Genomic DNA, 24,859 nt, shown 5'->3' with positions numbered 1-24,859 from the left:
TCTTTTTTCCCATCCCTTCTATAGCATCTCTTTTCTATAATAATTTCATTTTTTATAATAATTGTCTTTTTGTAATAAACCAACTGATCAATTATAGTACCTGACCTTGCTTAATTTCACTCTTGGGATCCTGAATTAAATAGGTCTGACACTGGGTTTTTCTCTAGTCAGACCCTGGCATTAAACTGGCATCAAGGACAGGATCCCTTGCAGTGAAAAGTACCGTAATCTCATGTAAAGTGTACGGTATGATGTGCATAACTCTCAGGGATGTAAGGGGTAAATTTTGTTAAAACAAACTTGCTGCCTCCCTGAGGCGGTTGCCCCATTCAAAGTAGTTAAGCTGCACCTCAGGGTAGAGGTTTAATGCTCTTCTAGAGAAACATAAGGCTTGCCCCTCTCTGCCAGGTGTGGAGTGGGCAAAGTAAACTTGGCAGAATTTGCTAAGTGTAACAGACTGAATAACCGCCCTGCAAAGGGATGCAAAACCCCACTCCAGAAAGAGTAAATCTATTGTCTGTGCCATACCAAGTGCCAGCTTGGCTGCTGCAATAGAGGATAGGGAACAACAAACAACTAAATCTCTGTTCATACAAACTTCACAAGATCTAGTCTGATCCCTAGATAGCAAACTTAAAGAACAGTTAGACATAGAGAAAATTCAGGCTAACTACTTGTAATTAGACCCAAAACAGCAACTCCTTGAAGAGAAAAACACCTCTCCAGGATCTGAGAAAACAACTGAATACTCCCAAAGTGACCTAGAAGAGGCAAAGACTAAAGTCAGAAAAACACTCCTGCCACAGACAGCTGCTCTAACACATTTAACAACTGAAATATACCTGGACTGCCCCCAGCCATGGAAGCGCTTGTGTCCATATTGTCACGTGCTGCCAGTTTCCAAGTTATGGTGGCCCCATGCAAACTGGCTTTTGGAATGCTCCATCATTTAAGCTGACTCCGAAACTGCATGGAAACATGCAAGCAGGCCACGGGCACTGCTGGCAGCATACTGTTATACATGACTCTACTGCTGTGCTCAGGAAGGTGTCTGGGGTATGCTTTGTTTGCTGGTCCCATCAGCAGGACTAGCTTTGACTGGCCCTTCCAGGGTCATTCCCAGCAGGCATGCAGGATGCTCTGAAACAGTGCCTTGCAGCCTGCAAACAGACCCACACAAGGGGGAAGATGATGGGAAACAGCCACATTTCCCTCCCCATATGCCAAGAGACAGCCACAAGCTGCCCTCAAGCTCTCTGTGCAAGTTCCCCATGGGGTTTTCAAATCACCTCTCAGAAGAGTGTGCTACAAGGGAAACTGAGATATGGGGGGCATGGGGCTGGCAGAAAGCTCCACACAGAGGCAGAGATCATCTCCCATTTCCTGTGCTGGGCACACTGCCTTGCCAGACCTCCTGGGGGTGACACCCACCAGTATCACTTCTTCCATGGGCGAAAACTGGACTTGGACATGACACTGCTGTCCTGGAGCAAGGGTTCCAGCTGAGGGCTCAGCCTTCAACTCCTCAAACAGTTTCTGATACACCCTTGCTGGCAGATGTTTGTCAACCTGAGAACAGAAATCAGTCATGTGAGGTCTTCTTGGTCTGTGAGGACAGACCCTTGGTTCCTGCATGATACTGCCACAGTGCTGACAGCACCCTCATCTAAACCATACATGGCCACCACTGCCTAGAACTGGAGGGCAAATATGTAGGCAGGGCAGGCACTATCCTGAGAGGAGCAGGAATGGGTGAAGATGGCAGAGAAGTGAAGCACCAGCTAGTGAACAGGCCCAGGCGAACCATCCTTGCTCTGTACCCTCAAAGGCGTCCTCAAGCGAGCTGCAGCCCAAGTGCTGAGGCAGCCAGAGGGTCAGAAAAAGCAAGAGAGGTGAAGAAAACCCAACCAAGAAGTTGCATTGTTTGTGCTTTACCTCCTTAACAGGTTCATTGATGCTGATGGATCATTTACAGGGGACCTGGAGCTTATTGTGGAGCTGGTTGATTTCTTCCTAGCACTGCCCACACTGGACAGTGAAGAACTCCAGCCTGTTCCTGGAAAGGCAGAGGGATGGCTCAGCCACAATGGCATGAAGGCAGACCTGGCTTGTGGGGCCTCCTATGACCTAGAGAAGAGCAGAGCATCCAGTTCAGAGCCCGGGTGACACCTGTTGCTGAGCCCAACCTGCTGCCTGCCCCAGAAGCTGGAGTACCTTCATGGGCAGGAGCACACCCCCGTTTCCCAGAGGCAGGTTGGCATTTTGTGGGTCAAAGTACACTTCAAATGTCTTGGTCTCACAGTAGGGCAGGTGCTTCACACAGTCCAGCCTTGAACACAGCAAAATAAAGCAGCTGATATCCACAAGCAACAGGAAATGTATCAGAAGCACAGTAAGGCCACAGGGGTGTCCTGGCTGCTAGCTCTATGAAAGACCCCTTTGCACCTACAGAGAAGATGCCCTTCTCCCTTTGTCATGGCTCAAAGAGCCATGGTTTCCACAGCAAGAATACAGGGTTTGCATGATAAAACCAAAACACATCAGTTGAGAAGCTCCAGAAACTCCTTCATCTGGCATCTCAGGAAAGGACGCACAGATCTCTCCAAATGATAATTTCCAACTAAGATACCTCATGCTGTGGTGTTCTCTAGACAACAGCTTAGAGCAGATGCCTGACCACCCCTCTTTAATCTTTTAAACCCCTTAGAGACATGGAACTGCAGTGATGGAACTGCAGTCTTATCTCAAGGCCTGTTTTGGAAGCCTGTTTTGATATACCAGAGGATCCCACAGGCTGTTTCTTCAACAAAGGCTGAGCAGAAGTGCTGTGACACTATGAACTCCAAACAGAGCACTTCCAAACTACAGAGGGCCCATCTGTTTGCAACACAAGCCTTCAGAGTGGACAGAGAAACTCAGATTAGGCTCATGGTAGTCAAGAGCAGATGTTGAGAGGTGACCAAGGTGATAAGCCCATCTAGTCCCTGCAATGAGATTTTTGGGCAGCCACAGGCAGGCCAGATCTCTAGGTACTGCTTGCCAGAATTCAGGCCCTAAAGCACTGAGCAGGGGTGTACTAAGGAGGAGAAAGCTGTAAAAGGAAGCACTCAAAATCTCTTCATGTCCAGTGGCTTCAGCTGTTGTGTCAGAAACAGCTCCTTCAAGCTCCCATGAAGTCTCTCCACCACTGGTTACCTGTGTTATACAGGACCTATCTATCAGCATGGACGGACGCAGGAAGTGCCTGGTATTGGTGACCTTTACAATGTGTGTGAATGGTATCAGGAATGACGTAGGCTAAGTCTAGGACATACTAGGGCAGCTCAGCTTTGAAAGGAGTAGGGACAGTCTGTAAACCCCAGCATGGCTCCATTTCCAATTGGCTGGGAGATGTAAATAAAGTGGATATTTCTGTATTCATTTCTGTAAAAATTAAACTCAAGTCCAGGAAACCCAGTGCCTAACCACCTGCTAGTAAGACTTGGGTAAGTCAAGGGGAGTACAGGTCCTAGGCCTTAACAGCTACCAGCGGGACCTTGAAATTAGTTTTAAATGGCTAGTGCATACAGTCCCTCTGCTAAGTAAAAGCCACTGTAGATAAGTCCACTGGACTTCCACCGATCTTAATGAAACTGCTAAGCCTGGTGTACAGCCCAATACTGAAACTGCTTATAGGACCTTGTAGTAACCCTTGCTTGCACAGGAAATCTTTGTCACTCTGCATCTAGATCTGTCCCTAAAGCAACACCAGTAAATGCAGTAATCAACACCTACAAGATTGCTGGGAATGTCCTTTTCTAGGCAATCCCACTTGGAAAAGCACATAAGGGATCTCTGCCATTTCCTGGTCTTTATGCTTAGCGGGTTCTGTTTGTTGGCACAAAGATGCCAGCTTTGAATTGCCCCTTTCAGAGCTGCTCAGCAGCGGTGGTGTCTGTGCTGTCTGGAAGGGCTTGATGGTCTACACTGAACCCCCTTAGCTCTAAGAACAGAACCTAGCAGCTGTGGGGAGTAGGAGCACCTCCAAAGCTCAGGGTAGCATTGTGCAAGTGAGGACACTGAGCTGCTCACAGCATCAGACCCCCTTCTGAAGTTCCCAGCAATTCACAGCTCTGATACACAAGCAGCTTTCAGAAGCAAGTCTGCACTGTCGTCTGTTTGGGCCCCTGGAGACAAGCTAACTTGAGAAGCTGCCAATATGCACACTGGTGAAAGGCAGGGTCCTCAGGAGGACAGGAGGTGAGAGCTTTCTGCGGCTCCATGGCATGTTTCTCAATCAGCATCTCCTCCATCTGCATCTGCAGCAAGCACCCAACCAAGGAAAGGACAAACAGGAGCTGGTTAGCAGAGGTCTTCCCAAGACATAGACTTGTCTCAGCTGGAGGATCCCACCCTGCTCTTCTTGAAATGGGCGATGGAGTCATCTTGTCTCACTGCTCACTGTCTGTGAAAGCTCCAGCTCTCTCAATCAGGACCTTATCTTCAGAGAAATGAATTCTAGCATCTCTGACTACACAGTTATCTAAGCTGATCGGGACAGACAGACAAGCCAGAAACCTTCCAGAGCTCCAAGTGTTTCCCTGCCCCCAGTCAGTGCCAAAGCAGCTTGGACAAAAGCTCTCCTGGAAAGGGAACCATGAGAGAGCTGGAGCCTCTTGGAGATACAGAACACACAGCACAGCCCCAGGGAGCAGTCAGGCAGCTGCATTATGCTCTGTAAACCTGGCAGGGTTTGGGCTGTGAGCAGCAAACCACCCAGCACCCACCTGAGTGTCCTTCAGAGCACCATAAACCCAGCTGCTTGAGCCCAGCCTTTGGCATCTCCATGGGTAGTCAGGAGCTGGTGAATCTCTGGGAGGGATAACTCCCAGAGGTGGGCAGCCCATGGAGCACACTGAGCTGACACAGCCTGTGGCCAAGGCTGTGCAGGGAAGTCCCCAGTGCCAGCAGGGCCCCTGGCAGCTGCTGCAGGGCGCAGGGGCTCCAGTGACATGCAGGAGGGTGGCACATGCAGGACAAGCAGCAGCTCTGCTCACCATGATGCCCAAGTTGCCCATGCAGGACTTCGCTGCTGCTGCAGCCTTCCCCAGAGCAATGGCCTGATCTCTCTGGTTATCTTTGTCCAGCTTTTCTTTGGCTCCTTCGAGGAATTTCTCATATTTTGTGTTGCCTAAAAGCAGAGACCACCACCAATAGCAGTGAGGCAGCACAAACACCATGACAGACGAGAAGCCCCACTCTGGCCTCACCCAGAAACAAACTATTCAAGCAATTCAGGGAAACCAGATCCTGGGGCTTCTTAGCCTCACCCATTTTCCTCCCCACACAGGAGTGTCTCATCCCCCTAAACATGATGCGAACCACACCCTGTCAAAAATCCTGCCAGCCTCTATTACAGCTTTCCCAAGGTTTTCTGCCTAGCCATCATCTTCCCAGACCTCCGACAGATGTGCTGGCAAACTCTGCAGGATGGCAAAACCCACATGGGCTCATCTGCCAGACACTCAGGAAACAACCAGAAATCCAAACGTTTGTCTGACAGCCCTGCAACCTCCAGGCATGGTGGAGGTGGCTGTGAGCTGCCCTATGGGCTTATGGAGTGGGGGAAAGCCAGAGGACCTTCCTGGACAGCAGACAGGCAGTGCTCACCTTTGATGTTCACGGGCAGGCCCAAATGGATACTGTGAAAGGTCCCTTCTGCTTTCAGGGAGATCTTTTCTGTCTCCAGGTGACCCAGTTGAATCTGGAAGGCCCTGCAGAAGACACCAGGCACCCCTGGCAGGTAATACACTTTGCTGCTTGCCAGGTTCAAGGTAACTCTGCAGGGCATAGAAGAAGAGGGAGGTAATGTAGCAAAGAGGGTTCAGTGGGGGGATGGCTCAGATGACAGATGCTGAGAAGACAGGGCAGGTTCTCATATATAAGAAAATGTCAGGACATCACCACCTCCAGCTTTCTTGTACCCAAAAGCCTGAGTTTCTTACACCAAGATGCAGTATGTCCTTCAGAGACCTCGCAAGGCTGCACTCTGCAGCACAGGCTGCCTTCCATTCAGCATGAACTCTTTCATTCAGCATCTCCCTCTTCTGCTAACTTGGTTTATCTCCTGCTAGCCAGAGCCAGGAACAACAACCAAAGCTCTTTCACCAGCTGCTCTGGAAGGGGAGTGAAGGGCCTGTGCTCTCAGAAGGGCCAGCAGCTCCTGTCACAGCGTGTCACGTCAGTGGTTCTCAGGGTGGGTTGAAGGGCCTGATTCCTTATTAATTACCCCAACCAAACATGCCTGTGTGGGTGTATGCTCCAAGGGTGCAAGAGCCTATCCAGACCCATGGTCACCTGCAGACATACATCTCTGGAAATACAGAAGAGACCATGTTAAGGTCTAGGGAAGAAGGGGTTGCTGGAAGGCCTCCTCCTCTCTGCACAAAACTCTGTGAGCAGGCATGTCAGGTCTAATGAGAAGTTTTCCAGCTCTCTCTAATGTCTGCCTGTGGTCTGCTTGGTGCCACATGCTCCGATGAATTGAGTGCTGTGACACTGCAGGAATTGTATGTTAGTACATAGAATCATAGAATAGTTAAGGTTGGAAAGGACCTTAAGATCATCTAGTTACAACCCCTCTGTCACAGAGCAGGGACACCTTGAACTAAACCATGTCACCCAAGGCTCTGTATAACCTGGCCTTGAGCACTGCCAGGGATGGAGCATTCACAGCTTCCTTAGACAATCCATTCCAGTGTCTCACCACACTCACAATAAAGAATTTCCTTCTTATATCCAGTCTAAACTTCCCCTGTTTAAGTTTTAACTCGTTACCCCTTGTCCTGTCACTACAGTCCCTAATGAATAGTCCCTCACCAGCATCCTTAGAGGCCCCCTTCAGATACTGGAAGGCTGCTATGAGGTCTCCATGCAGCCTTCTCTTCTCCAGGCTGAACAGACCCAAGTTTCTCAGCCTGTCTTCATATGGGAGGTGTTCCAGTTCCCTGATCATCCTGGTGGCCCTCCTCTGGACTTGTTCCAACAGTTCCATGTCCTTTTTATGTTGAGGACACCAGAACTGAACACAATACTCCAGGTGAGGTCTCATGAGAGCAGAGTAGAGGGGCAGGATCATCTCCTTTGACCTGCTGGTCATGCTCCTTTTGATGCAGCCCAGGATATGGTTGGCTTTCTGGGCTGTGAGTGCACACTGCTGGCTCATGTTAAGTTTCTCATCAGCAAACACCCCCATATCTTTCTCCTCAGGGCTGCTCTGAATTTCTTCTCTGCCCAGCCTGTCAGCTGTGCCTGGGATTGCTCTGACCCAGGTGTAGGACCTTGCACTTGGCCTTGTTGAACTTCATGAGGTTGGCATCAGCCCACCTCACAAGCGTATCAAGGTCCCTCTAGATGCCATTCCTTTCTTCCAGTGTATCAACCAAACCACACAGCTTGGTGTCATCGGCAAACTTGCTGAGGGCACACTCAATCCCACTGTCCATGTCAGCGACAAAGATGTTTAACAAGATCTGTCCCAACACTGATCCCTGAGAGACACCACCTGTTACTGGTCTCCAATTAGACATTGAGCTATTTACAACTCTTTGCATGCAGCCATCCAGCCAGTTCTACATCTAGAACTAGTTTCCCAAGCTCTGTCTAGTTTAGATAAGCCATGTAGGAAGCCCAGAGCAATGCATGTACAGGAAGACGTAGTTTAGGCTGAGCTTAGCTTTAAGGCTCCAGGCACACTATCATTAGAGCAGGGGCAGCAGGTTGCAGCTGAACTGTTGAGGTTTGGAGCTGGCTGCATGTACACATGAATCTTCAGAGCTGACTTCAGGCTGCTGCATGGTGTCCACTACAGGCCATATCCTGTTTGCTTGTCTCCTCTGAGCAGCATCACTACTTTATGAGGCTACCAGAGCCAGTTAGGTTCTAAGAAATCACTATACGTGACTGACAATAGTGTTGTAGCATTCTGCCCAAGAGAGGATACAAAACTGGAACCAGTCTGGGTTCACTTTCTAGTTGATCTTGTTCAGGCAGCTGCCTCCTCCCAAGCTTCTTCTCCTATTCACCTTCTTCAGCCACACCAACACTGTCACGCAGGTCACGGCACTGTGCAGTGTGGAAGGAGGCCTGAGCTACGAAGTGGCTGTGTGTGGGGAGGCCTCGCACATCAGCTACTTCCTGGACACCACTGAGATCAACTGTGGGCTGCAAGTACTGGACGCTGCTCTTGTCAGAGCTCCTTGTCTCCAACCATGACTGGTGGGTTGCTGCCCACCTGTCTCTAGGGCTCTCCCCCTTTCCCAGATGCTTCGCTGGCTCTGTGGCTTGGAAGTCCAACCTCTGAGTGACAATTTCTTCATCCAAGCTGGTTTTTAATGGCCATCTTCACCCTCTCCATATGCCTAGCACCAAAGTGGTGAGCCCCTCTTCTTGGAGGTAACTAACACTGCCTCCTGGGGCAGGCAGGATCCCAGTGGTGATCTCCAGAGAGACATGTCCCTCAGACATCCATCTGCTGATCCACTTCTAAAGCCTGAGGTCCCAGGAGATGCTCTCTTTTAATGCCCCTGATTAATCAACACAATAACCAGGGAGGAAGCTAACTTGGGTATCCAGTCACTGTAGCTGGAGAGAATGTACCCAAATAACCCCCATTTTACTTGCTTCCAGTTACAACCCCCACAGCTCTTTCCAGCTGTTGGCCCTGTCTCCCTTTTGGCTTGTATTGTGCTCACAAATACTTGTGTGCAGGCGCCTTTTCTCCTGAAATGCCTCAATGCCTCCTCATGTGTTTCAGTTTGCTGTTGGGTGACACCTTCAAGTGCAGAGGGCTTGTGTCCCCTGCTTGGTTTATTACCAATTTTTCCATGGTTGTTACTGCACCTCTGCCATAAATACCTTTTCCTGTGTAGGACTCAGAGATACCCTGTGGCTGCAGGTTCCTCAGGTTAACCCAGAGAGCCAAGTGCCCGTATATCCTGTGCTCTCTCTGTTTCTGCGCTGTGTTCCTTTGCTTTCAGCTCAATGGAAGAGGAACTTCCTGCTGCTCTGTCCTGTCCTCAGGTGTTTAACAAAGTCACGGAAGCAGCGGTTACCCTGTAGAACAGTGGGAAGCTGGGATTCACCTTCGTGGTGCTGAGCTCCAACACACTCATTCCAGCCAGCCCTGCTTGGCATGCCCCTGATCATGCCCAGTACAATGAGTAGCACAAGAGCTTCATCCTGACTTTGTGTCAGGATGCCCAGGAGAGAGTTTTAGGGGGGGGAAAAAAGGAAAAAGAAGAAAAGCCAACACAAAATCAGCCAGGAGAGGCAAGGCTGTGAGCAATTGCTGCTGGGGCAGAGGTGGTCCATTGAGCACAGTTCTAATGTGCAGCTCTGCAGAGCTTCTTGATGGCCTTGACCACTGGCAGCTCTACTGCCCTACAGCAGCCACCAGCTGGAAGCGTAAGAGCTCCAGGAGCTCTTTGGACCCTGAGTGAAGTCAGAAAACAGACTCATCTCCCAACAGCATTGCCACTCACTCACCAAGCACCTCAGGGAGGGTGAGGAGCAATCCGCTCTCCCAGCTGCAGCCCAGCACATAAGGTAGCATTGCAAAGCCCATGCTGCTTTCATGGGTGCCCAGTGCCTCTGGCTCAGCAGCTGAATTCTATCTCCACATCAAGAAGGGCAGAACAGAGCTGCTGAGACTGTCCCCAGCTGCAGAGGAGCAAAATAATGACATTTGGTTTCAGGGCAAAATCTTGGTTCAGCCAGAATCAATAGCCAAAGCTCCATGGACTTGGAGAAGCTGGTTAACTTCCTTCTTTGGACACCACCCCCCCTCCCCCCCCCATCAGGCTTTCAGTCACCACACAGTAGTAAATGCCAGGATGCATCCCTGACAAAAGCCCTGACAAGGACCTGACAAAAGCCGAGGAGTGCTTTCCTCTGCACAGCACTTGTCCCACCCACATGGTAGTCAGCAGGCCGAGGGCCTGAGTCCATGGGGGCTACATGACCATATCTGACCACAGATTAGACCATGGTATAAAAGGAGCCCCACTGGAGAGCCTTTGGAGTTATTCCTCCTCAGAGCAGTGGGTCTGCAGACAGAGACTCTCCCCTAGGGTCGCGTTGTTTATCCAAGATAACTCTTTGAGGCTCAGAGCCCTCCTTTTATCAGGTGAAGGATTGTACATTTTGGATCACTGGCCATAAAGTTTAAGAATCAGCAGTGTAGTGACAAATCCATGCAATATCCCAAATCTGGAGGTGATGCTGGTGGAGTCTGAATTGAGTTTGAGCAATAAATGTTGTTTAGCTTAAATTCATTCTGTGACAGACATCTGCAGAACAGGAGCACTGAACTTGCACGTGACATCCATTTGCACAATGAGTGTCTTCCCTGCCTTGGTCCCCATGGTGGCTTGACACAGCAGCTTCTCCTTCACTACCTGCATGCAAGTCATATGTTACTTAGTGGGTGTTACCAGGCCATCTAGAAAAACCATTGCAGTTGCAATTTCTTACTGTATGGATAGTGGAAAAAGGACAAGTTGAAACATAAAAACACAGCCTACACTCCATCTTCAAACATTGCAACAGTGAAATGTCATCTGCATAATTATTTACTGCATACTAGTTAACATTCTTGAACATTTACAGCTTCATGCTATCCACCCAAGTCCATACTCACCCATTAATCATATATGTGTTTTCAGAATTGATTAGAACTCAACAATTTTCCTTAGTTTGGCTAAAACCTATTGTATATGATGATTCTAATTATGCACATGTATTAGAACAGCATTACTGCAGTCTGAGGAACATACATGCCCATCATGTCATCAGACAGATGTTTTTCCTGATGCTTTAATTGAGAACCAGAGTGTAACAAATTTTATGCAATTTTTTTTGTACAAAGGGCCTGTAAGAGCTGTCAGGGAAGAAAATAATAATTTATATCTCCTTAAGCAAGGCTAAACTGAATAAGGCTAAATCTCTGACAGCTGTTTAGAGACAATCTGGCAAATTCACAATCACCTTACTTTCAATTTGGTGTTAACACTGAAGTACTTTAAGTACAGATACCCTGAGTTACCAATCATTAACATCAGTTTTTAATATATATAATATAGCTGTTATATATAATACATATATTTATATATGTAGTTATATACAATGTAGTTGTAGTTTGCTCTTTCACAGACACCCCCTTGTTGTGGGGAAAGAGCTTGCATGCCCTTGTGAGGTGGAGAGCTATGCTGGTGGTAGCATATGCCTCCAGTAGGGTCTCCCATGCCAGACAGGTTTCAACTGAAGGGTCAGACAAAGTGTGTCCGTGGGCAGGATGGGCTCACTAGCCTTTGGGCAATGATCCTAGGAGAAGGACAACTCTAACTTCAAAGCTAGGCAGATGGAGCTCGTCTAGCCTTGTAAGGCCATCCATCTAAGAGAAGGACACTCTAACCAAACCTACAACCTGTGGACTTTGCTGTCACCGTCCAAGCTCACTAGGCCCTGGCAGTTAAACCTCAGGTGTAAAGGGTGGGGCCAGTTCTGTGCATGCTGCACCTCACCTAAAAAATCCACTGCACAGGCCCGAAGGGTTTACTCACACCTGCAAAGCCCTGTAGCAACAGACGAGGGATGAAACAGCAGGTGATAAAGTGCACTGGAAGCTGCAGACCAGCCCTGCATGCAAGTGGTTTGGGACCTTGGTTGCTTTAGTCATCAGCACGCTTGTAGCAAGCATGGGTAAAGCCCTTCCCAAATCTTTGTTCAGGAAGTCAAGCCATCACATCATAGGTGTAGTTTGATTTCTGTTAGGATTGATAGCATTTACAGAAATACAAAAGTAATTTTATCCTGCAGAGGCTTTTATTGGTGTATCTGGTGAAATTTCAGGTTACCTTTTGTAAATGTTATTCTGCTTCTAGACTGTGAAGAACTTCAAAAATGGAGCTGGCTAAACAAAAAGGCTCTGTAAGCCAGTGCAGCAGCAACAGCCACCACTACCTCCACAGCCACTCATAACTGTTTTCCCTCCTGTTGCTCTGGTGACTGCGCCGAACTGCCTCAATCTTCCTCTCTGTCAGTCGGCAGTTTTTTTGGAAGAGAAGATTTATTTCCACATATGCAGTTAACTCCAGAATTTTACTAGATCTAATTTCCCAGCTGTTTGCATCTATTCACAAGGACTGTCATGTTCCTGGATAAAGACAACCAGCACTACCCCATGTTCTTGGCCCATAGTGACAGTCAATACCCATTTACCAATAACTGATAAATAATGACCCTTCAGAATTTCTGTTAAAAAAATATCTTTGGATAAGCTGAATGGGCTTTTTTTCTTTATCTTACCCCCTCTCCAAAAGGTCCTCTGAGGAGAGGGAGTACCATAAACTTAGCAAGTGGCAGACCAGGCTGGGAACTCTAAGAATACTATAGAAATTCAGTATATTACTACTTCTAATCTAGGCCGTAACCTATGACTTACACAACAGCAGATTGATAATCAAGTAAGTATGCACAGCGAGTTAGTGAAGGACTTTGAGGGGATGAATAATGCTAAGAAACATATGTGGAATAATGTGAAATGGTTCTCTGAAAAATAATAAAAGAAAAACTTGCAAAGAAAACACTCAGTGTAGCTGGTGTTTTCTGTCCCCGAAATGGACTTGGGCAGGAGTCTGAAGAGCTCTCTATTAGTAATGCTGCCACTATCTTCCTAGATTAATGGCTTGTGTAATATTACTAGAGGCTATGTTTAGTTCTGCCATTTGCAGTTACATTATGTCAGCAGCTGAACAAAGCTTTGACATAATCACATGGACAGCGAAAAACAGCAAACCCCCCACCCAAACCCAAAAACCCCATCCCCCCCCCAAAAAAAAAACCCCAAAACCTTACAAAAACAAAAACCACAACCAACTGAAAAAACAAACCAAGTTTGGGAGGAAAACAAATAGGGAGAACAGCTGTTTTGGGAGAACAACTGTTTCAAATGAACTTATGGGTTTTGTGTGTTGTGTATTTTTTTAAGGTCCAAGTTTCCCTGTAGTATTTCATCTTACCCTAGGAGTTTATATACCTACTCCAAGTCAACATCAGGCTCTTCCTGCACTGGCCCCTGTTCTCGGTCATGTAGTTGTTCCAACTCTCATTCCAACTCACCATCACTGCAGTATCCAAAAAGAGGCCCTCTGCATGTCATGACTGGTATTCCAGGTCAAGGTCACATGGTTATCATCATTCAAGGTCAAGGTCACCTGCATACATAAGACACCACTGACAGTCAAGGTCCTGCACCCACAAGCTCCAGCTCCAGCCCCACCCCTCTCCCACATCCCTGTTTCTTGCTTCATTCATTACAAGGTCTGGGTATTCCCTTTGCAGCGCCTCTCTGCCTGTAGTCATTTGCAGAGAAGGAAGCGGGTAGGGGGTTAAAGCAGCCCCTGCCCACCCCATGGGTGGCTGAGCTGAGATGGAGGTGGCCACCAAGAGGATGGGTAGGATGGGAGAAACCACATTGCCATCACATTGCTGGCATCAAAGCTGGGAGGACAGAGACCTCCACTACTGCAACCTGCCTGTGCTGATCGAGGTGAGGCTGGGATGCAATGTGCAGAATTACAGGACAAACATTTTTTCATACACATGCCATGTCCTACTCCAATTGGGTCACTCCCGTGTGCCTGCACAAAGAGCCCTTATGCCCTACAGTCTCTCAGGTACGAGATGATTTGCCTAATCACCAGTGCCCACACTATCAACTACTAATCACTGTCAAACTTTGCAAAGCAACTCTTAAGTTTTCAGCATTCTCACTGCTTGTCTACTTATCCCTGGAGTCAGTCTTTCTAGAATTACTGATCTATGATGCCTGAAGATGCTGGGCGGGGTTCCAAGATGTGTCACAGGGCTAGGATGAGACTTGTTTGTAAGGAAAGCTTGAACTGGTGAAGAACTTTGAGAAATGATGCTAATGAGTATATGTGGAATAAGGTGAACTAGAAGAAAAGTAACTCCATCCCAGCTGATACGAGGACAAGTTTCTTTAAAAGGTAATAAACATGTGAAGAAAAAACTCAGGGTAGCTGATGTTTTCTATGCCAAAAAACGTCTTGGGCAGGAGTCTGAAGAGCTCTCCATTAGTAATGCTGCCAGCATCTTTCCTAGAGTAATGGCTTTGAGCTGTATCAGTAGAGGCTGACACAATTTTTCTTGACATCCTGTCACTGTCCTTGTTTAGAACTAGAGATATGTACAGACTTTTTCTGGGAGATCTGCTAGGAGTATCGATTAAATAGTCCTGTATGTAGGATTGCAGTACAAGTGTCTTGCATCCTGTACCAGTTACCAATAAATAGTGGCTTTTAGTAGTTTAAACTGGCATTTTAAAATTGAGCTTTACTGTCTTCAGGCTAAATCATGTTTTCTTGGTGTTTGATACTGCACTATAGGCATTAAGACTTGTTCTTTTTGTACCTTACTGCAATAAAAATAATTTGCACTGCATTGCACTGCAAGTAGTTGCTGAGTAGTGAAAAATGTATGTGTTCACTGTCATGCTTTAAGCCACACATTTACACAGCCTGCATTCAAGCAAATTCGATTGTATTGTTCATTCTCTATACGTATATTACAACTTACAGAAGTGCGCAGTATTCAAAGAATGGATCTATAGCCCTAATGATTAGAAATTCAGAAATGGCTATGCCATTGTCAATGTTCCAGAAACTATTCTATTTCAGCAATTCAGAAATGGCTATGCCATTGTCAATGTTCCAGAAACTATTCTATTTCAGCAGTTGCACCCCCACCCCAAAATGTCCATAAGTTGCAAAGTTAAAATTCTTCTATAAAAATGGTGTTAGTTTACAATGCAAAATTAAAGAAACATATGGAAAAGAGTAAAGTACTTCTGAAGTGCTCCTTTGTGCCTTGAAATTGAGTAACACTGCAACATTACATTGAGGTTCAGAAGGTCCTCCCCTTCTGAGTTTCCCAAACTGGCAAATACTCTTTGCAGGATAGTATAAAAATATTCTCATCCCTTTAAGAGAAAGATGTTTTAGCATGGTGTCGTGGTTTAAAACCAAAATGCACAGCTTGTGCACACACTCTCCCCCTTGCTCCCCCAACTCCCGGAGAGTTAGGAAGGAGAATCCAAAGAATGTAGCCCCCACGGGTTGAGATAAGAACAGTTTAATGGCTAAGGTATAACATAAATCACTACTACTACTACTACTACAAATAATAATGATAAAGCAAATAACAAGTGAAGAGAATACAACACCTCATCAGCCACCGACCCATAATTCACCCCACCCTGCCCGACTGAGCACTAACCGATACCTCCTCCATCCCCCCAGAGGTCCAGCCCTTCCACTTAACTCCCGGTTACATCCTGGGTATGGTATGGAATACCTCTTTGGCTAGCCTGGGTCAGGTGTCCTGTCTCTCCTTCCTCCTAGCTTCCCCTCCTCCCTGGCAGAGAATGAGGCTCAGAAAAGGCCTTGGACAAACCAAACATTTGAGCAGTAACTCAAAACATACTTGCTATCAGCAACCGTTCCCAGCCCGAAAGTCAAAACACAGCACTGCACCAGCTACCAAGAAGGAGAAAAAATGACTGCTACTGCTGAACCCAGGACACACGGTGTCTTTGGCAACTCCTTCCTTTTTTATGTCTTTAGCTAGTTTTATTATACTGTCTTTCTTGGGAGGAATAGCTACTCTTCCTTTCCACTTTATCTCATCAATTTTTTGTTTGGCTTATCCTTTTCTTTTTTTTTTTTCCTTTTCAGACATCAGTTTGAAAGTAATAGAATCTGCTTCCATAAATTCTTCTCTTGCAAGGGTGGGTGGCATCATCTCTGCTTGGGAGCATGAGTAGAGGGTCCATTTCAATGTCTTCTGCTGTAACTACTTCTCTTGGTTTTCGCTCACCTTCTAACAACTCAGCACTGGGAAATTCTTCATCCTTGTCCCTTCTCTTCTGGTGTTTTTAACATTTTTTTTTCTTTAAAGAAGGACAACTTCCTTACATCCATGGTAGCAACAAAAAAAAAAAAAGGAGGAGGGAAAAACAAAGTGTTGCAAAATGCAGTGCCTGGGAGACCAAAGAGCCTAACCTTAGTGTTGGATGGTGGAGCCCATGACAGGAATACTCCAACAGCTGCAGAACTGGACAGCCTTTCTGGGTCTGTCAAAAAGGACAGGTGAGGGTGCTCCAAATGTTAAAGGGAGTTCAGAATTACAAGGGGCAAAATGCTTCAAAATTCCCCATCGACACTGATCCCTCTGACAAAAAAAGGACCCCAACAGAGAGTTGCAACATCTAGAATGAGGGCGTTCACGGGGTGAGGAATGTGGTTTCAGAAAGGCCACTCAGCCAGCCTCCCTGCACCCTTTCTATGAAAATTATGGGTTAATCAACAAATGGACAGGCTGCTTGCTGGGAAGGTACTAGACCAAATTGTTCCATCCACTCCTCCAGCCTCACTACTGGGAAATTAAAAGGGGGAGCTCACAACCCCCTGGCTCTGGGATCCCCAAAGTGTTGTCCCAAGGATTGCTGGCTGCCCCCACATTCCCTGCCTGCAGGCTGCCCTGTAGCCATGTGAGCAGGTGCTTCCATCCTCCCCCTGATGGATCTTCCTGCACACCCTACTTTGGAGACAGGTCTTCTACACTGCTCAGGACAGCCCAGGACATGAATCTCTGAGAATGCATGAAAAAAAACAAGTTCCAGTCATAGCTCTCCTCCAGGGCCACATGATAGCCACAAGTGGCCAGCAGAGACTTACAAAGACAGCAATATCTCTTCAGGCATTGATGACAGTCCTGTTACCACAAAAATTGGTCAGAGAAACTCTCTAAGGTTCAATCTGGAGTTTTAGAAAGTAGAAATTCTTTATTTCAGCACTGGGCGCACACACAAATCATTTCACAAACGTGACACTGCTTGTGTTCGCTGTGAGCAAATAAATGATCTGCTCAGGCAGGTGGTTGAACTGAGGAAGGAGGTAGAAATGTTGAGAGCCATCAGGGAATGCGAAAGTGAAATAGATTGGTGGAGCCACACACTAAGGCAGGGGCAGAGGGAAGTGGTTGAACAAGTGATGGATCCCCTTCCCTCCTACCATCAGACAGAAGGAGAGAACTTAAGGGACAAGGATGTACGGAGGGAGGTCCCTCCTCGGAGAGGTAAGTGAAAACCTGCGCAATCCCTTCCTCCCTCCCAGTTGCCCTTGAATAACAGGTATGAGGTCTTGGAACTAGAGGGCCAGGTAAATGGAGATGGAGAGGTACATCTATCTAGTGAGTCACCTAGGGCTTGTCACTCACCCCCATGCCTTAGAACTTCCCCAAACAAGAAGAAAAGAAGAGTAATTGTGGTGGGTGACTCCCTTCTGAGAGGAACAGAAGGGCCCATTTGTCGACCGGATCCCTCCCACAGGGAAGTCTGCTGCTTACCTGGGGCTCGGATTAGAGATGTTAAAAAGAAACTCTCTGATCTGGTGCAGCCCTCTGACTACTATCCGCTGATGGTTTTTCAGGTTGGCAGTGATGAAATTATTACAAGGAGGGCAAGGGCAATGAAGAGAGACTTCAGGGCCCCGGGACGGCTGGTTAAAGGGTCTGGAGCACAAGTGGTGTTTGCCTCTGTACCTGTTACAAGCAAGGGTGAAGAGATAGATAGGAAGATTCTGCAGATTAATGCATGGCTACATGATTGGTGCCATAGGCAGGGTTTTGGATTTTTCAATCATGGGCTGCTGTATGAGACACCTGGTTTGCTAGTGGCAGGTGGGATACACCAGTCACAGAGGGGGAAAAGGGTTTTGGGGCAGGGGTTAGCAGGGTTTATTGACAGGGCTTTAAACTAGATATGAAGGGGGGAGGGGATTTAACTGAGCCTGATAGGGACAAGCCTAGAGAAACATGCTAGGGCTTGAAGGATGGCGGACTAGGGAGGACTATCAATCTACTGTTTCATTTGTGGGAAAGGATAGTTTAGACCCTGTCCCACAGGTGAAAAAGGGTACTAAGACAAGAGTTAGCAGAGCTAACTCACAGAGCTTCAGGTTAAATTCAAAGTGCAAGGGGGTCGTAGCTGAACTAGTGAGGTATTGTCCTACTCTTAATGAAGACCAAAAGGCCTCCCACCTCCCAAGGGTGCCATCAGCGTGCTCTGCTCGCTCCCTGAAATGCCTGTACACCAATGCACGCAGCATGGGGAATAAACAGGAGGAGTTAGAAGTCTGTGTGCGATCTAAAGGTTATGACCTAGTGGCAATTACAGAGACATGGTGGGACAGCTCACATGACTGGAATGTGCTCATGGATGGCTATGTCCTTTTTAGGAAAGACAGGTCAGCAAAGTGAGGTGGTGGAGTTGCTCTTTATGTGAGAGAGCAACTAGAATGTATTGAGTTCTGTCCAGGGGCAGATGAGGAGAAAGTGGAATGTCTGTGGGTACGAATTAAGGGACAGGCTGGTACGGGTGATACAGTTGTGGGAGTCTATTATAGACCTCCTGATCAGGACGAAGGAGTTGATGAAGCTTTCTACAGGCAACTGGAAGTAGCCTCGCGACTACATGCCTTAGTCCTCATGGGGGATTTTAACTACTCTGATATTTGCTGGAAGACTCACACAGCCAATCATTCACAGTCTAGGAGGTTCCTCCAGTGCATTGACGATAACTTCTTAAGGCAAATGGTGGACAAACCAACTAGGAGAGGAGCACTGCTAGATTTAGTACTCACCAACAAGGAGGGTTTGGTTGAAGTGCTGATGGTCAATGCAGCCTTGGCTGCAGTGACCATGAGATGGTGGAGTTTAGGATCCTGTGTGGAAGGAATAGAATACCTAGCAAGGCCGCAGTTCTGGATTTCCAAAGGGCCAACTTTGGCCTGTTCAATCAACTGCTAAGGGAAGTCCCATGGGAAAGGGTACTAGGTGTTAAAGGGGCCCAAGATAGTTGGTCAGCATTCAAGGACCACTTCTTCCAAGCTCAGGATCAGAGCGTCCCAATGGGTAGGAAATCAAGTAAGGGATCTAGGAGACCAGCGTGGTTAAACAAGGAACTGCTGGGCAAACTCCAGTGGAAAAGGAGAATCTATGGATTATGGAAGGAGGGGCTGGCCACTTGGGAGGAATATAGGACAGTTGTTAGAGGATGTAGGGAGGCAATTAGGACAGCTAAGGCCTCCTTGGAACTCAATCTTGCAAGTCGGGTTAAGGACAATAGAAAGGGCTTCTTCAAATACATAGCAAATAAAACTAACACAACAGGCAATATAGGCCCACTGCTGAACGAGGTGGGTGCCCTGGAGACAGAGGATACAAACAAGGCAGAAGTGCTGAATGCTTTCTTTGCCTCTGTCTTTACTCCTGCAGACTCTCCCCAGGGGCCCCAGATTCCTGTAGCCCCAAAAGGAGTCAGGACAAAGGAGGAGTTTGCTTTGGTAGATGATGATTGGGTTAGGGATCAGCTATGCAATCTGGACATCTATAAATCAATGGGTCCAGATGGAATACACCCACAGGTGCTGAGGGAGCTGGCGGAGGTCATTGCTAGGCCGCTCTCCATCATCTTTGGTAAGTCATGGGAAACGGGAGAGGTGCCCGAGGATTGGAAGATGGCAAATGTCACACCAGTCTGTAAGAAGGGCAAGAAGGAGGACCTGGGTAATTATAGACTGGTCAGCCTTACCTCCATCCCTGGAAAGGTGATGGAACAACTTATTCTTGACTCCATCTCTAGGCATATCAAGGATGAGGGGGTCATTAAGAACAGCCAACATGGTTTTACCAGGGGGAAGTCATGTTTGACCAACCTTATAGCCTTCTATGAGGAAGTGACTAGGTGGAGGGATGATGGTAGAGCGGTAGATGTGGTTTTTCTTGATTTCAGTAAGGCATTTGATACTGTCTCGCACAGCATCCTCATAGATAAGCTAAGGAAGTGTGGGCTTGATGATCAGGTAGTGAGGTGGATCAAGAACTGGTTGAAAGGAAGAAGGCAGAGAGTTGTGGTCAATGGGGCAGAATCTAGCTGGAGGTCTGTGACTAGTGGAGTCCCTCAGGGGTCAGTGCTGGGACCAGTGCTGTTTAATATTTTCATCAACGACCTGGAACTGAGTGTACCCTCAGCAAGTTCGCTGATGACACTAAATTGGGAGGAGTGGCTGACACACCAGAAGGCTGTGTTGCCATTCAGTGAGACCTGGACAGGCTGGAGAGTTGGGCAGGGAGAGACTTGATGAAATTCAACAAGGGCAAGTGTACTCTTGCATCTGGGGAAGAACAACCCCATGTACCAGTACAGGCTGGGGGTTGACCTGCTGGAAAGGAGTGAAGGGGAAAGGGACCTGGGGGTCCTGGTGGATAGGAGGATGACCATGAGCCAGCAACGTGCCCTTGTGGCCAAGAAGGCAAATGGCATCCTAGGATGCATTAGAAAGGGTGTGGTTAGTAGGGCAAGAGAGGTTCTCCTCCTCCTCTACTCTGCCTTTGTGAGGCTGCATCTGGAATATTGCATCCAGTTCTGGGCCCCTCAGTTCAAGAAGGACAGAGAATTGCTTGAAAGAGTCCAGCACAGAGCCACAAAGATGATGAAGGGAGTGGAACACCTCCCTTATGAGGAGAAGCTGAGGGAGCTGGGTCTCTTTAGCTTGGAGAAGAGGAGACTGAGGGGTGACCTCATCAGTGTTTACAAATATGTATAGGGTGGGTGTCAGGATGATGGAGCTAGGCTTTTTTCAGTGATATCTAGTGATAGGACAAGGAGCAATGGGTGTAAACTGGAGCATAGGAGGTTCCATGTGAACATCAGGAAGAACTTCTTTACTGTAAGAGTGACAGAGCACTGGAACAGGTTGCCCAGGGGGGTTGTGGAGTCTCCTGCGTTGGAGATATTCAAGACCCGCCTGGACAAGTTCCTGTGTGATGTACTCTAGGTTACCCTGCTCTTGCAGGGGGTTGGACTAGATGATCTTTTGAGGTCCCTTCCAACCCTCGGGATTCTGTGATTCTGTGAACACACCTGTTACTTGCCAGCAGCGGCTATATATTTAGCATACTCATGCATATTCACAGCTTTTCCAGGAATTATTTCTATATTCCTGAGAGTTCCAGGAACTAGTTATAATATTTGCATTCTAGCTATGCATGAGCTTTCTTTGTGAGTGGGTGCCTCTGGTGGTTGCCAACAGTCTTCCTCACAGTGTTTACTCAGACACCAGTGCTTGTGCATGCTTGCAAGGTCCTAGTGCTGAGTTAGCAGTTGATATGTCCTTGCTTCTTTTCTGTTCCAGTCTCTGTTATAGTGAAGGCTAGCATCCTTGGTCTTATTTATTGCATCCTTAGCTGTTATTAGACCTGTGATGTTCCTTACCTCATCGGCCAGACATTCCTTTCTCCCTACATGTTAGCAAGTTAGAACAGCTTTGCCATTTGGCTTTTCTTTTTTGGCCTTTGGAAAGGATGGCTTTGATGCTTGGTGTATCAGAGTCACCGAGCTGGGGCAGCTGCAGCTGTTGCTTGCTTGCAACTACACTTCCTCTGACTTAACTTCAGCTGGAGCTGGCAACAAGACAGGGGATACAGTGTGACACTTCCCTTTCCTTGTAGCTGAGGGCCAGGAGAAGGAGCCTGATGAGGTCTTGCTTGCTCTGCGCCACACCTAGGCGCTGTCAGGAAGCCTTTCTGAGCAGTGCAGAGCCTTGCAGGGCAAGTAGCACAGCCTGGCCTGGGAAGGACCAGCAGTGCTTGCCATGCTGTCTGCACCTCCTGCCTGTGAGAGAAGTGTTGTTTTCACGTATTGGGGATGGGGCTTTGCAATACTAAAACTTTGCAGTATTGGGGCTGGGGCTAAATTACTAAGGGAACAAAACAAAGGGTATGAAATACCATGACTTAAACAGGCATATTCTGTAGGTAAAGACAATGTCATCTTTGAGCAACAGAGACACTCTGTGGTTGAAAAGAATACTGTCTTTGTGCAACCTATGAAACTAAGCCAGTGCAAACTGCTTCTGTAGTTAAACAGTAAGTTTGGGTACCCCATATCTACCAAAGAGTTATGAAATCAAACCATAAAAGGAGATAAATAAATAAGAGGAAGGGATGCATGAAATTGTGTCAGGGGAGATATAAACAGAGGGAGGGACAGCTAGCATGTTGATTATACACATCGGATAGGCTGTAAACCTTGGAGTCACAAATGGGGAAACAAGGGAGGGAACCTGCATACGGGATGGGAAATATAAATCATAGTTCTGCTTTTGCTGTGTGTGCCTGCTTGCTAGGACACCCATTTTTGCTAAAACATTAAATAAATAGCTGCTTCAATAACTGCCTGCGGCTTGCCTAAACCTAGTGACCATGTCTCACACTGCTCATCCCCATGCAAGAACCCAAGCTGTGGGATGGGAACAGCTTCCAGCCCCACACAGCTCACATACAGCTCAACGAGTGCCTTGCGGAGCTGCTGGCAGATGCCCAGGAAAACAAGGACAGGACCTGTGGCAGGAGCCTGCACAAATCCCTGGAGTCATGTCTTAGACATCTCTGTCAACAGCAGCAGAAGATAGAGAGAGGCCAGAACATTTGCACTGGTCTCCTGCACACCTACTGTGGGATTGCACTGTACTCCCCCAAGGAGCAGCTGCTCATCCGTGCAGATGAAGACATCATGGGCAGCATCCTGCAGCTCTCCAGAGCTACAGAAAGGGTAGGAGCACAGAGAGTTATAGAAAGCATTGGGCAGTGATGCCTGGGTGCCCCAGCTCCAGCTCACTGGAGCCTGCACTCCCTGCTGTATGGAGTGTTTCAGGTCCCAGAGGAGCTGAGGTGAGGTCTGTTTCCCAGGCTCTGGGGACTCCCAGTGTGCCTCATCCCAGCGTGCCTCATCCCAGCAGGCAGGGCCTTGAGCATGGGACTGGGAGCTGCTGTGACTGTGGAGTGGGAAGGCATTTCCCATGTCAGCTATCTCCTGAAGGAAGAGGGATCCCTTAACCGGGGGGGAAGAGGAGACTGCAGGGTGCCGGCTTCCTGGACAGAAGTTACAAAGCTGAAGGCAGTGCTCATTGGCATGGGCTGCGCTTGTTGGATTTGGATGAATCCAACTGTGGTTTAAGCCACTTTGGAGAGGGCTAGTAAATCCCCTTTCTGTTTTCTGTTCCTTTTCCCTCTAGCCAGCAAGCTGAGGCCAACTCTGAGAAGGGAGGAAAATTGCTACCTGCTGGCAGTGGGCTGCCAGACTGTCAGGTCCTACCCTTTCAAGGAGCAGATGAAGAAGGGAAGGCAGATCACAAGGGCAGCGGCAAATACACAGGTACCCACTAGCCAGCCCCACCCCACCTTGGGGTCAGAACTCCAATTCAGTATGCCCTGGCAGCCACCATGCTGCAGAACCTCAGCTCTTCTTTCCTACTCTTAGCTTCTGCACAGGAGAGGAATGGAAGATCTGAGGCAACTTACAGGAACCTTTCTGGAGGCAGAGGGGAGCTCTGCTTGCTTTGATGAGGTGCTTCATGTGAGTAGCCATGGGGCAACAGGGAAAGGGACACAGGGACACAGAATCAAGGCCTTAATGGGTGACAGGAGGTAGATACCTTCCCTACAGGGAACTGGGACTTGGCTCTTCACTGAAACCGTTTGTCTGGGGACAGGGACTGAGATGGGGTACAGGCAGATAAGTGGGCCCTGAGGGAAAACCCAGAGCCAGTCCTGAGCTGGGCCAGAGCAGCAGTGGGGAAGGCCAGAGCAGGGAGAGACCGACAGGAAAGCAACATGTGCCTCAGGGCAGAGGCAGCTGCAGAGAGCCAGGTGGTAGAGGCTGCAGTGCCAATTGCTTGGTGTGGCAAGGCCGCTTGGAATGGGGCTGGAGAAGGCAGGAGAGAGAGGGGAATCTCAGGGAGAGAAACATGATGCTTGCCAGAGAGATGCACCCAACCCCCCTCCCCAGGTCCTGAAGGGCTGTGTCGCTTCAGGCATAAAACAGGAGCAGGAAAAAGGCCTACAGTTTTGCTTCCACTTGGAAGGAATTTGTGCTCGTGGTGACTAGGGACTACCAGGTGCTTGTAACGGAAATTCACTAAGACAAAGAAGCTTTAAGAAAGAGAAGAAGTTAGCATAAAATTGTAAAGTCAGTTAGTTAATTAAGCAACTTTGTTACTTCTTGTCTAGGCCTAAGCCAATAGGGACTGCTTGTATGCTGAAGATAAAGATGTATACCAGTTAGGTCTGCTTTGGTGGTTTGGAAAACTACAGTGAAAAGTACTGCCCATACTGCAAGAGGAAAGATAAAATGTTCAACCTAGAGGAAGACTTTGAGCCTTCATCTTCACAACCACCTTCAACCATCACCAGAGGATAGTACAGATGCTCAAGCAGGAGTGACAGAGTTCCAAGGACCCCTCCTCTTCTCAGAAATCTTCTGAATATGTATATTATGCTAATATACATGTTTTACATATATATACATACATATACATAAATTTGTGACATGCTGGACAGTGAGCACACATGGTAGGAGGAGCAATCCCCCACCGCCCAGCGCTGAATAAACAAATACCTACGTAATAGTTATATTTACTTTTGAGTTTCTTTGTGGTGCTTTTCTTGGTATTGATTCAGAGAAAACTCCAGGAACAAACTCGCCAGCAGAGTTTCAAGTTGACAAGTAGGTATTCTTTATTGTGGCACCAGGAGACACAGGGGATAGCTCCTCCTAACGTGTGTCCCCCTATTGCTCTACAGGCCATCCCTATATGGTCACCGGGCATATTACATCATTTTCCATAAAGTTTCCCACATTCATACAAAAATGCTATGGTGGTCTTTAAGGGTTGTTTAT

The 24,859-nt window shown here is 47.7% G+C and overlaps 1 protein-coding gene and 1 long non-coding RNA gene across 2 annotated transcripts in view; both read left to right on the top strand.

The window, feature by feature from the left end:
* The window catches only part of TSNAXIP1 (translin associated factor X interacting protein 1), a 55,595-nt gene extending 32,388 nt beyond the window's left edge, over positions 1–23,207 (top strand). The window contains 2 exon segments of the mRNA XM_034073109.1: positions 22,580–22,732; positions 23,196–23,207. Coding sequence (XP_033929000.1) covers positions 22,580–22,732; positions 23,196–23,207 — 165 coding nt within the window.
* Positions 23,208–23,222: 15 nt separating this feature from the next.
* On the top strand, positions 23,223–24,452 carry LOC115947030 (uncharacterized). Its single transcript, XR_004081017.2, has 3 exons — positions 23,223–23,335; positions 23,441–23,536; positions 24,190–24,452. It is a non-coding gene; the product is annotated as an uncharacterized lncRNA (long non-coding RNA).
* The last annotated feature ends 407 nt before the right edge of the window (positions 24,453–24,859 follow it).

Source organism: Melopsittacus undulatus, chromosome Z (genome assembly GCF_012275295.1).
Source record: "Melopsittacus undulatus isolate bMelUnd1 chromosome Z, bMelUnd1.mat.Z, whole genome shotgun sequence".
NCBI classification, from domain to species: domain Eukaryota; kingdom Metazoa; phylum Chordata; class Aves; order Psittaciformes; family Psittaculidae; genus Melopsittacus; species Melopsittacus undulatus.
This window is presented reverse-complemented; position numbering and strand designations above follow the sequence as displayed.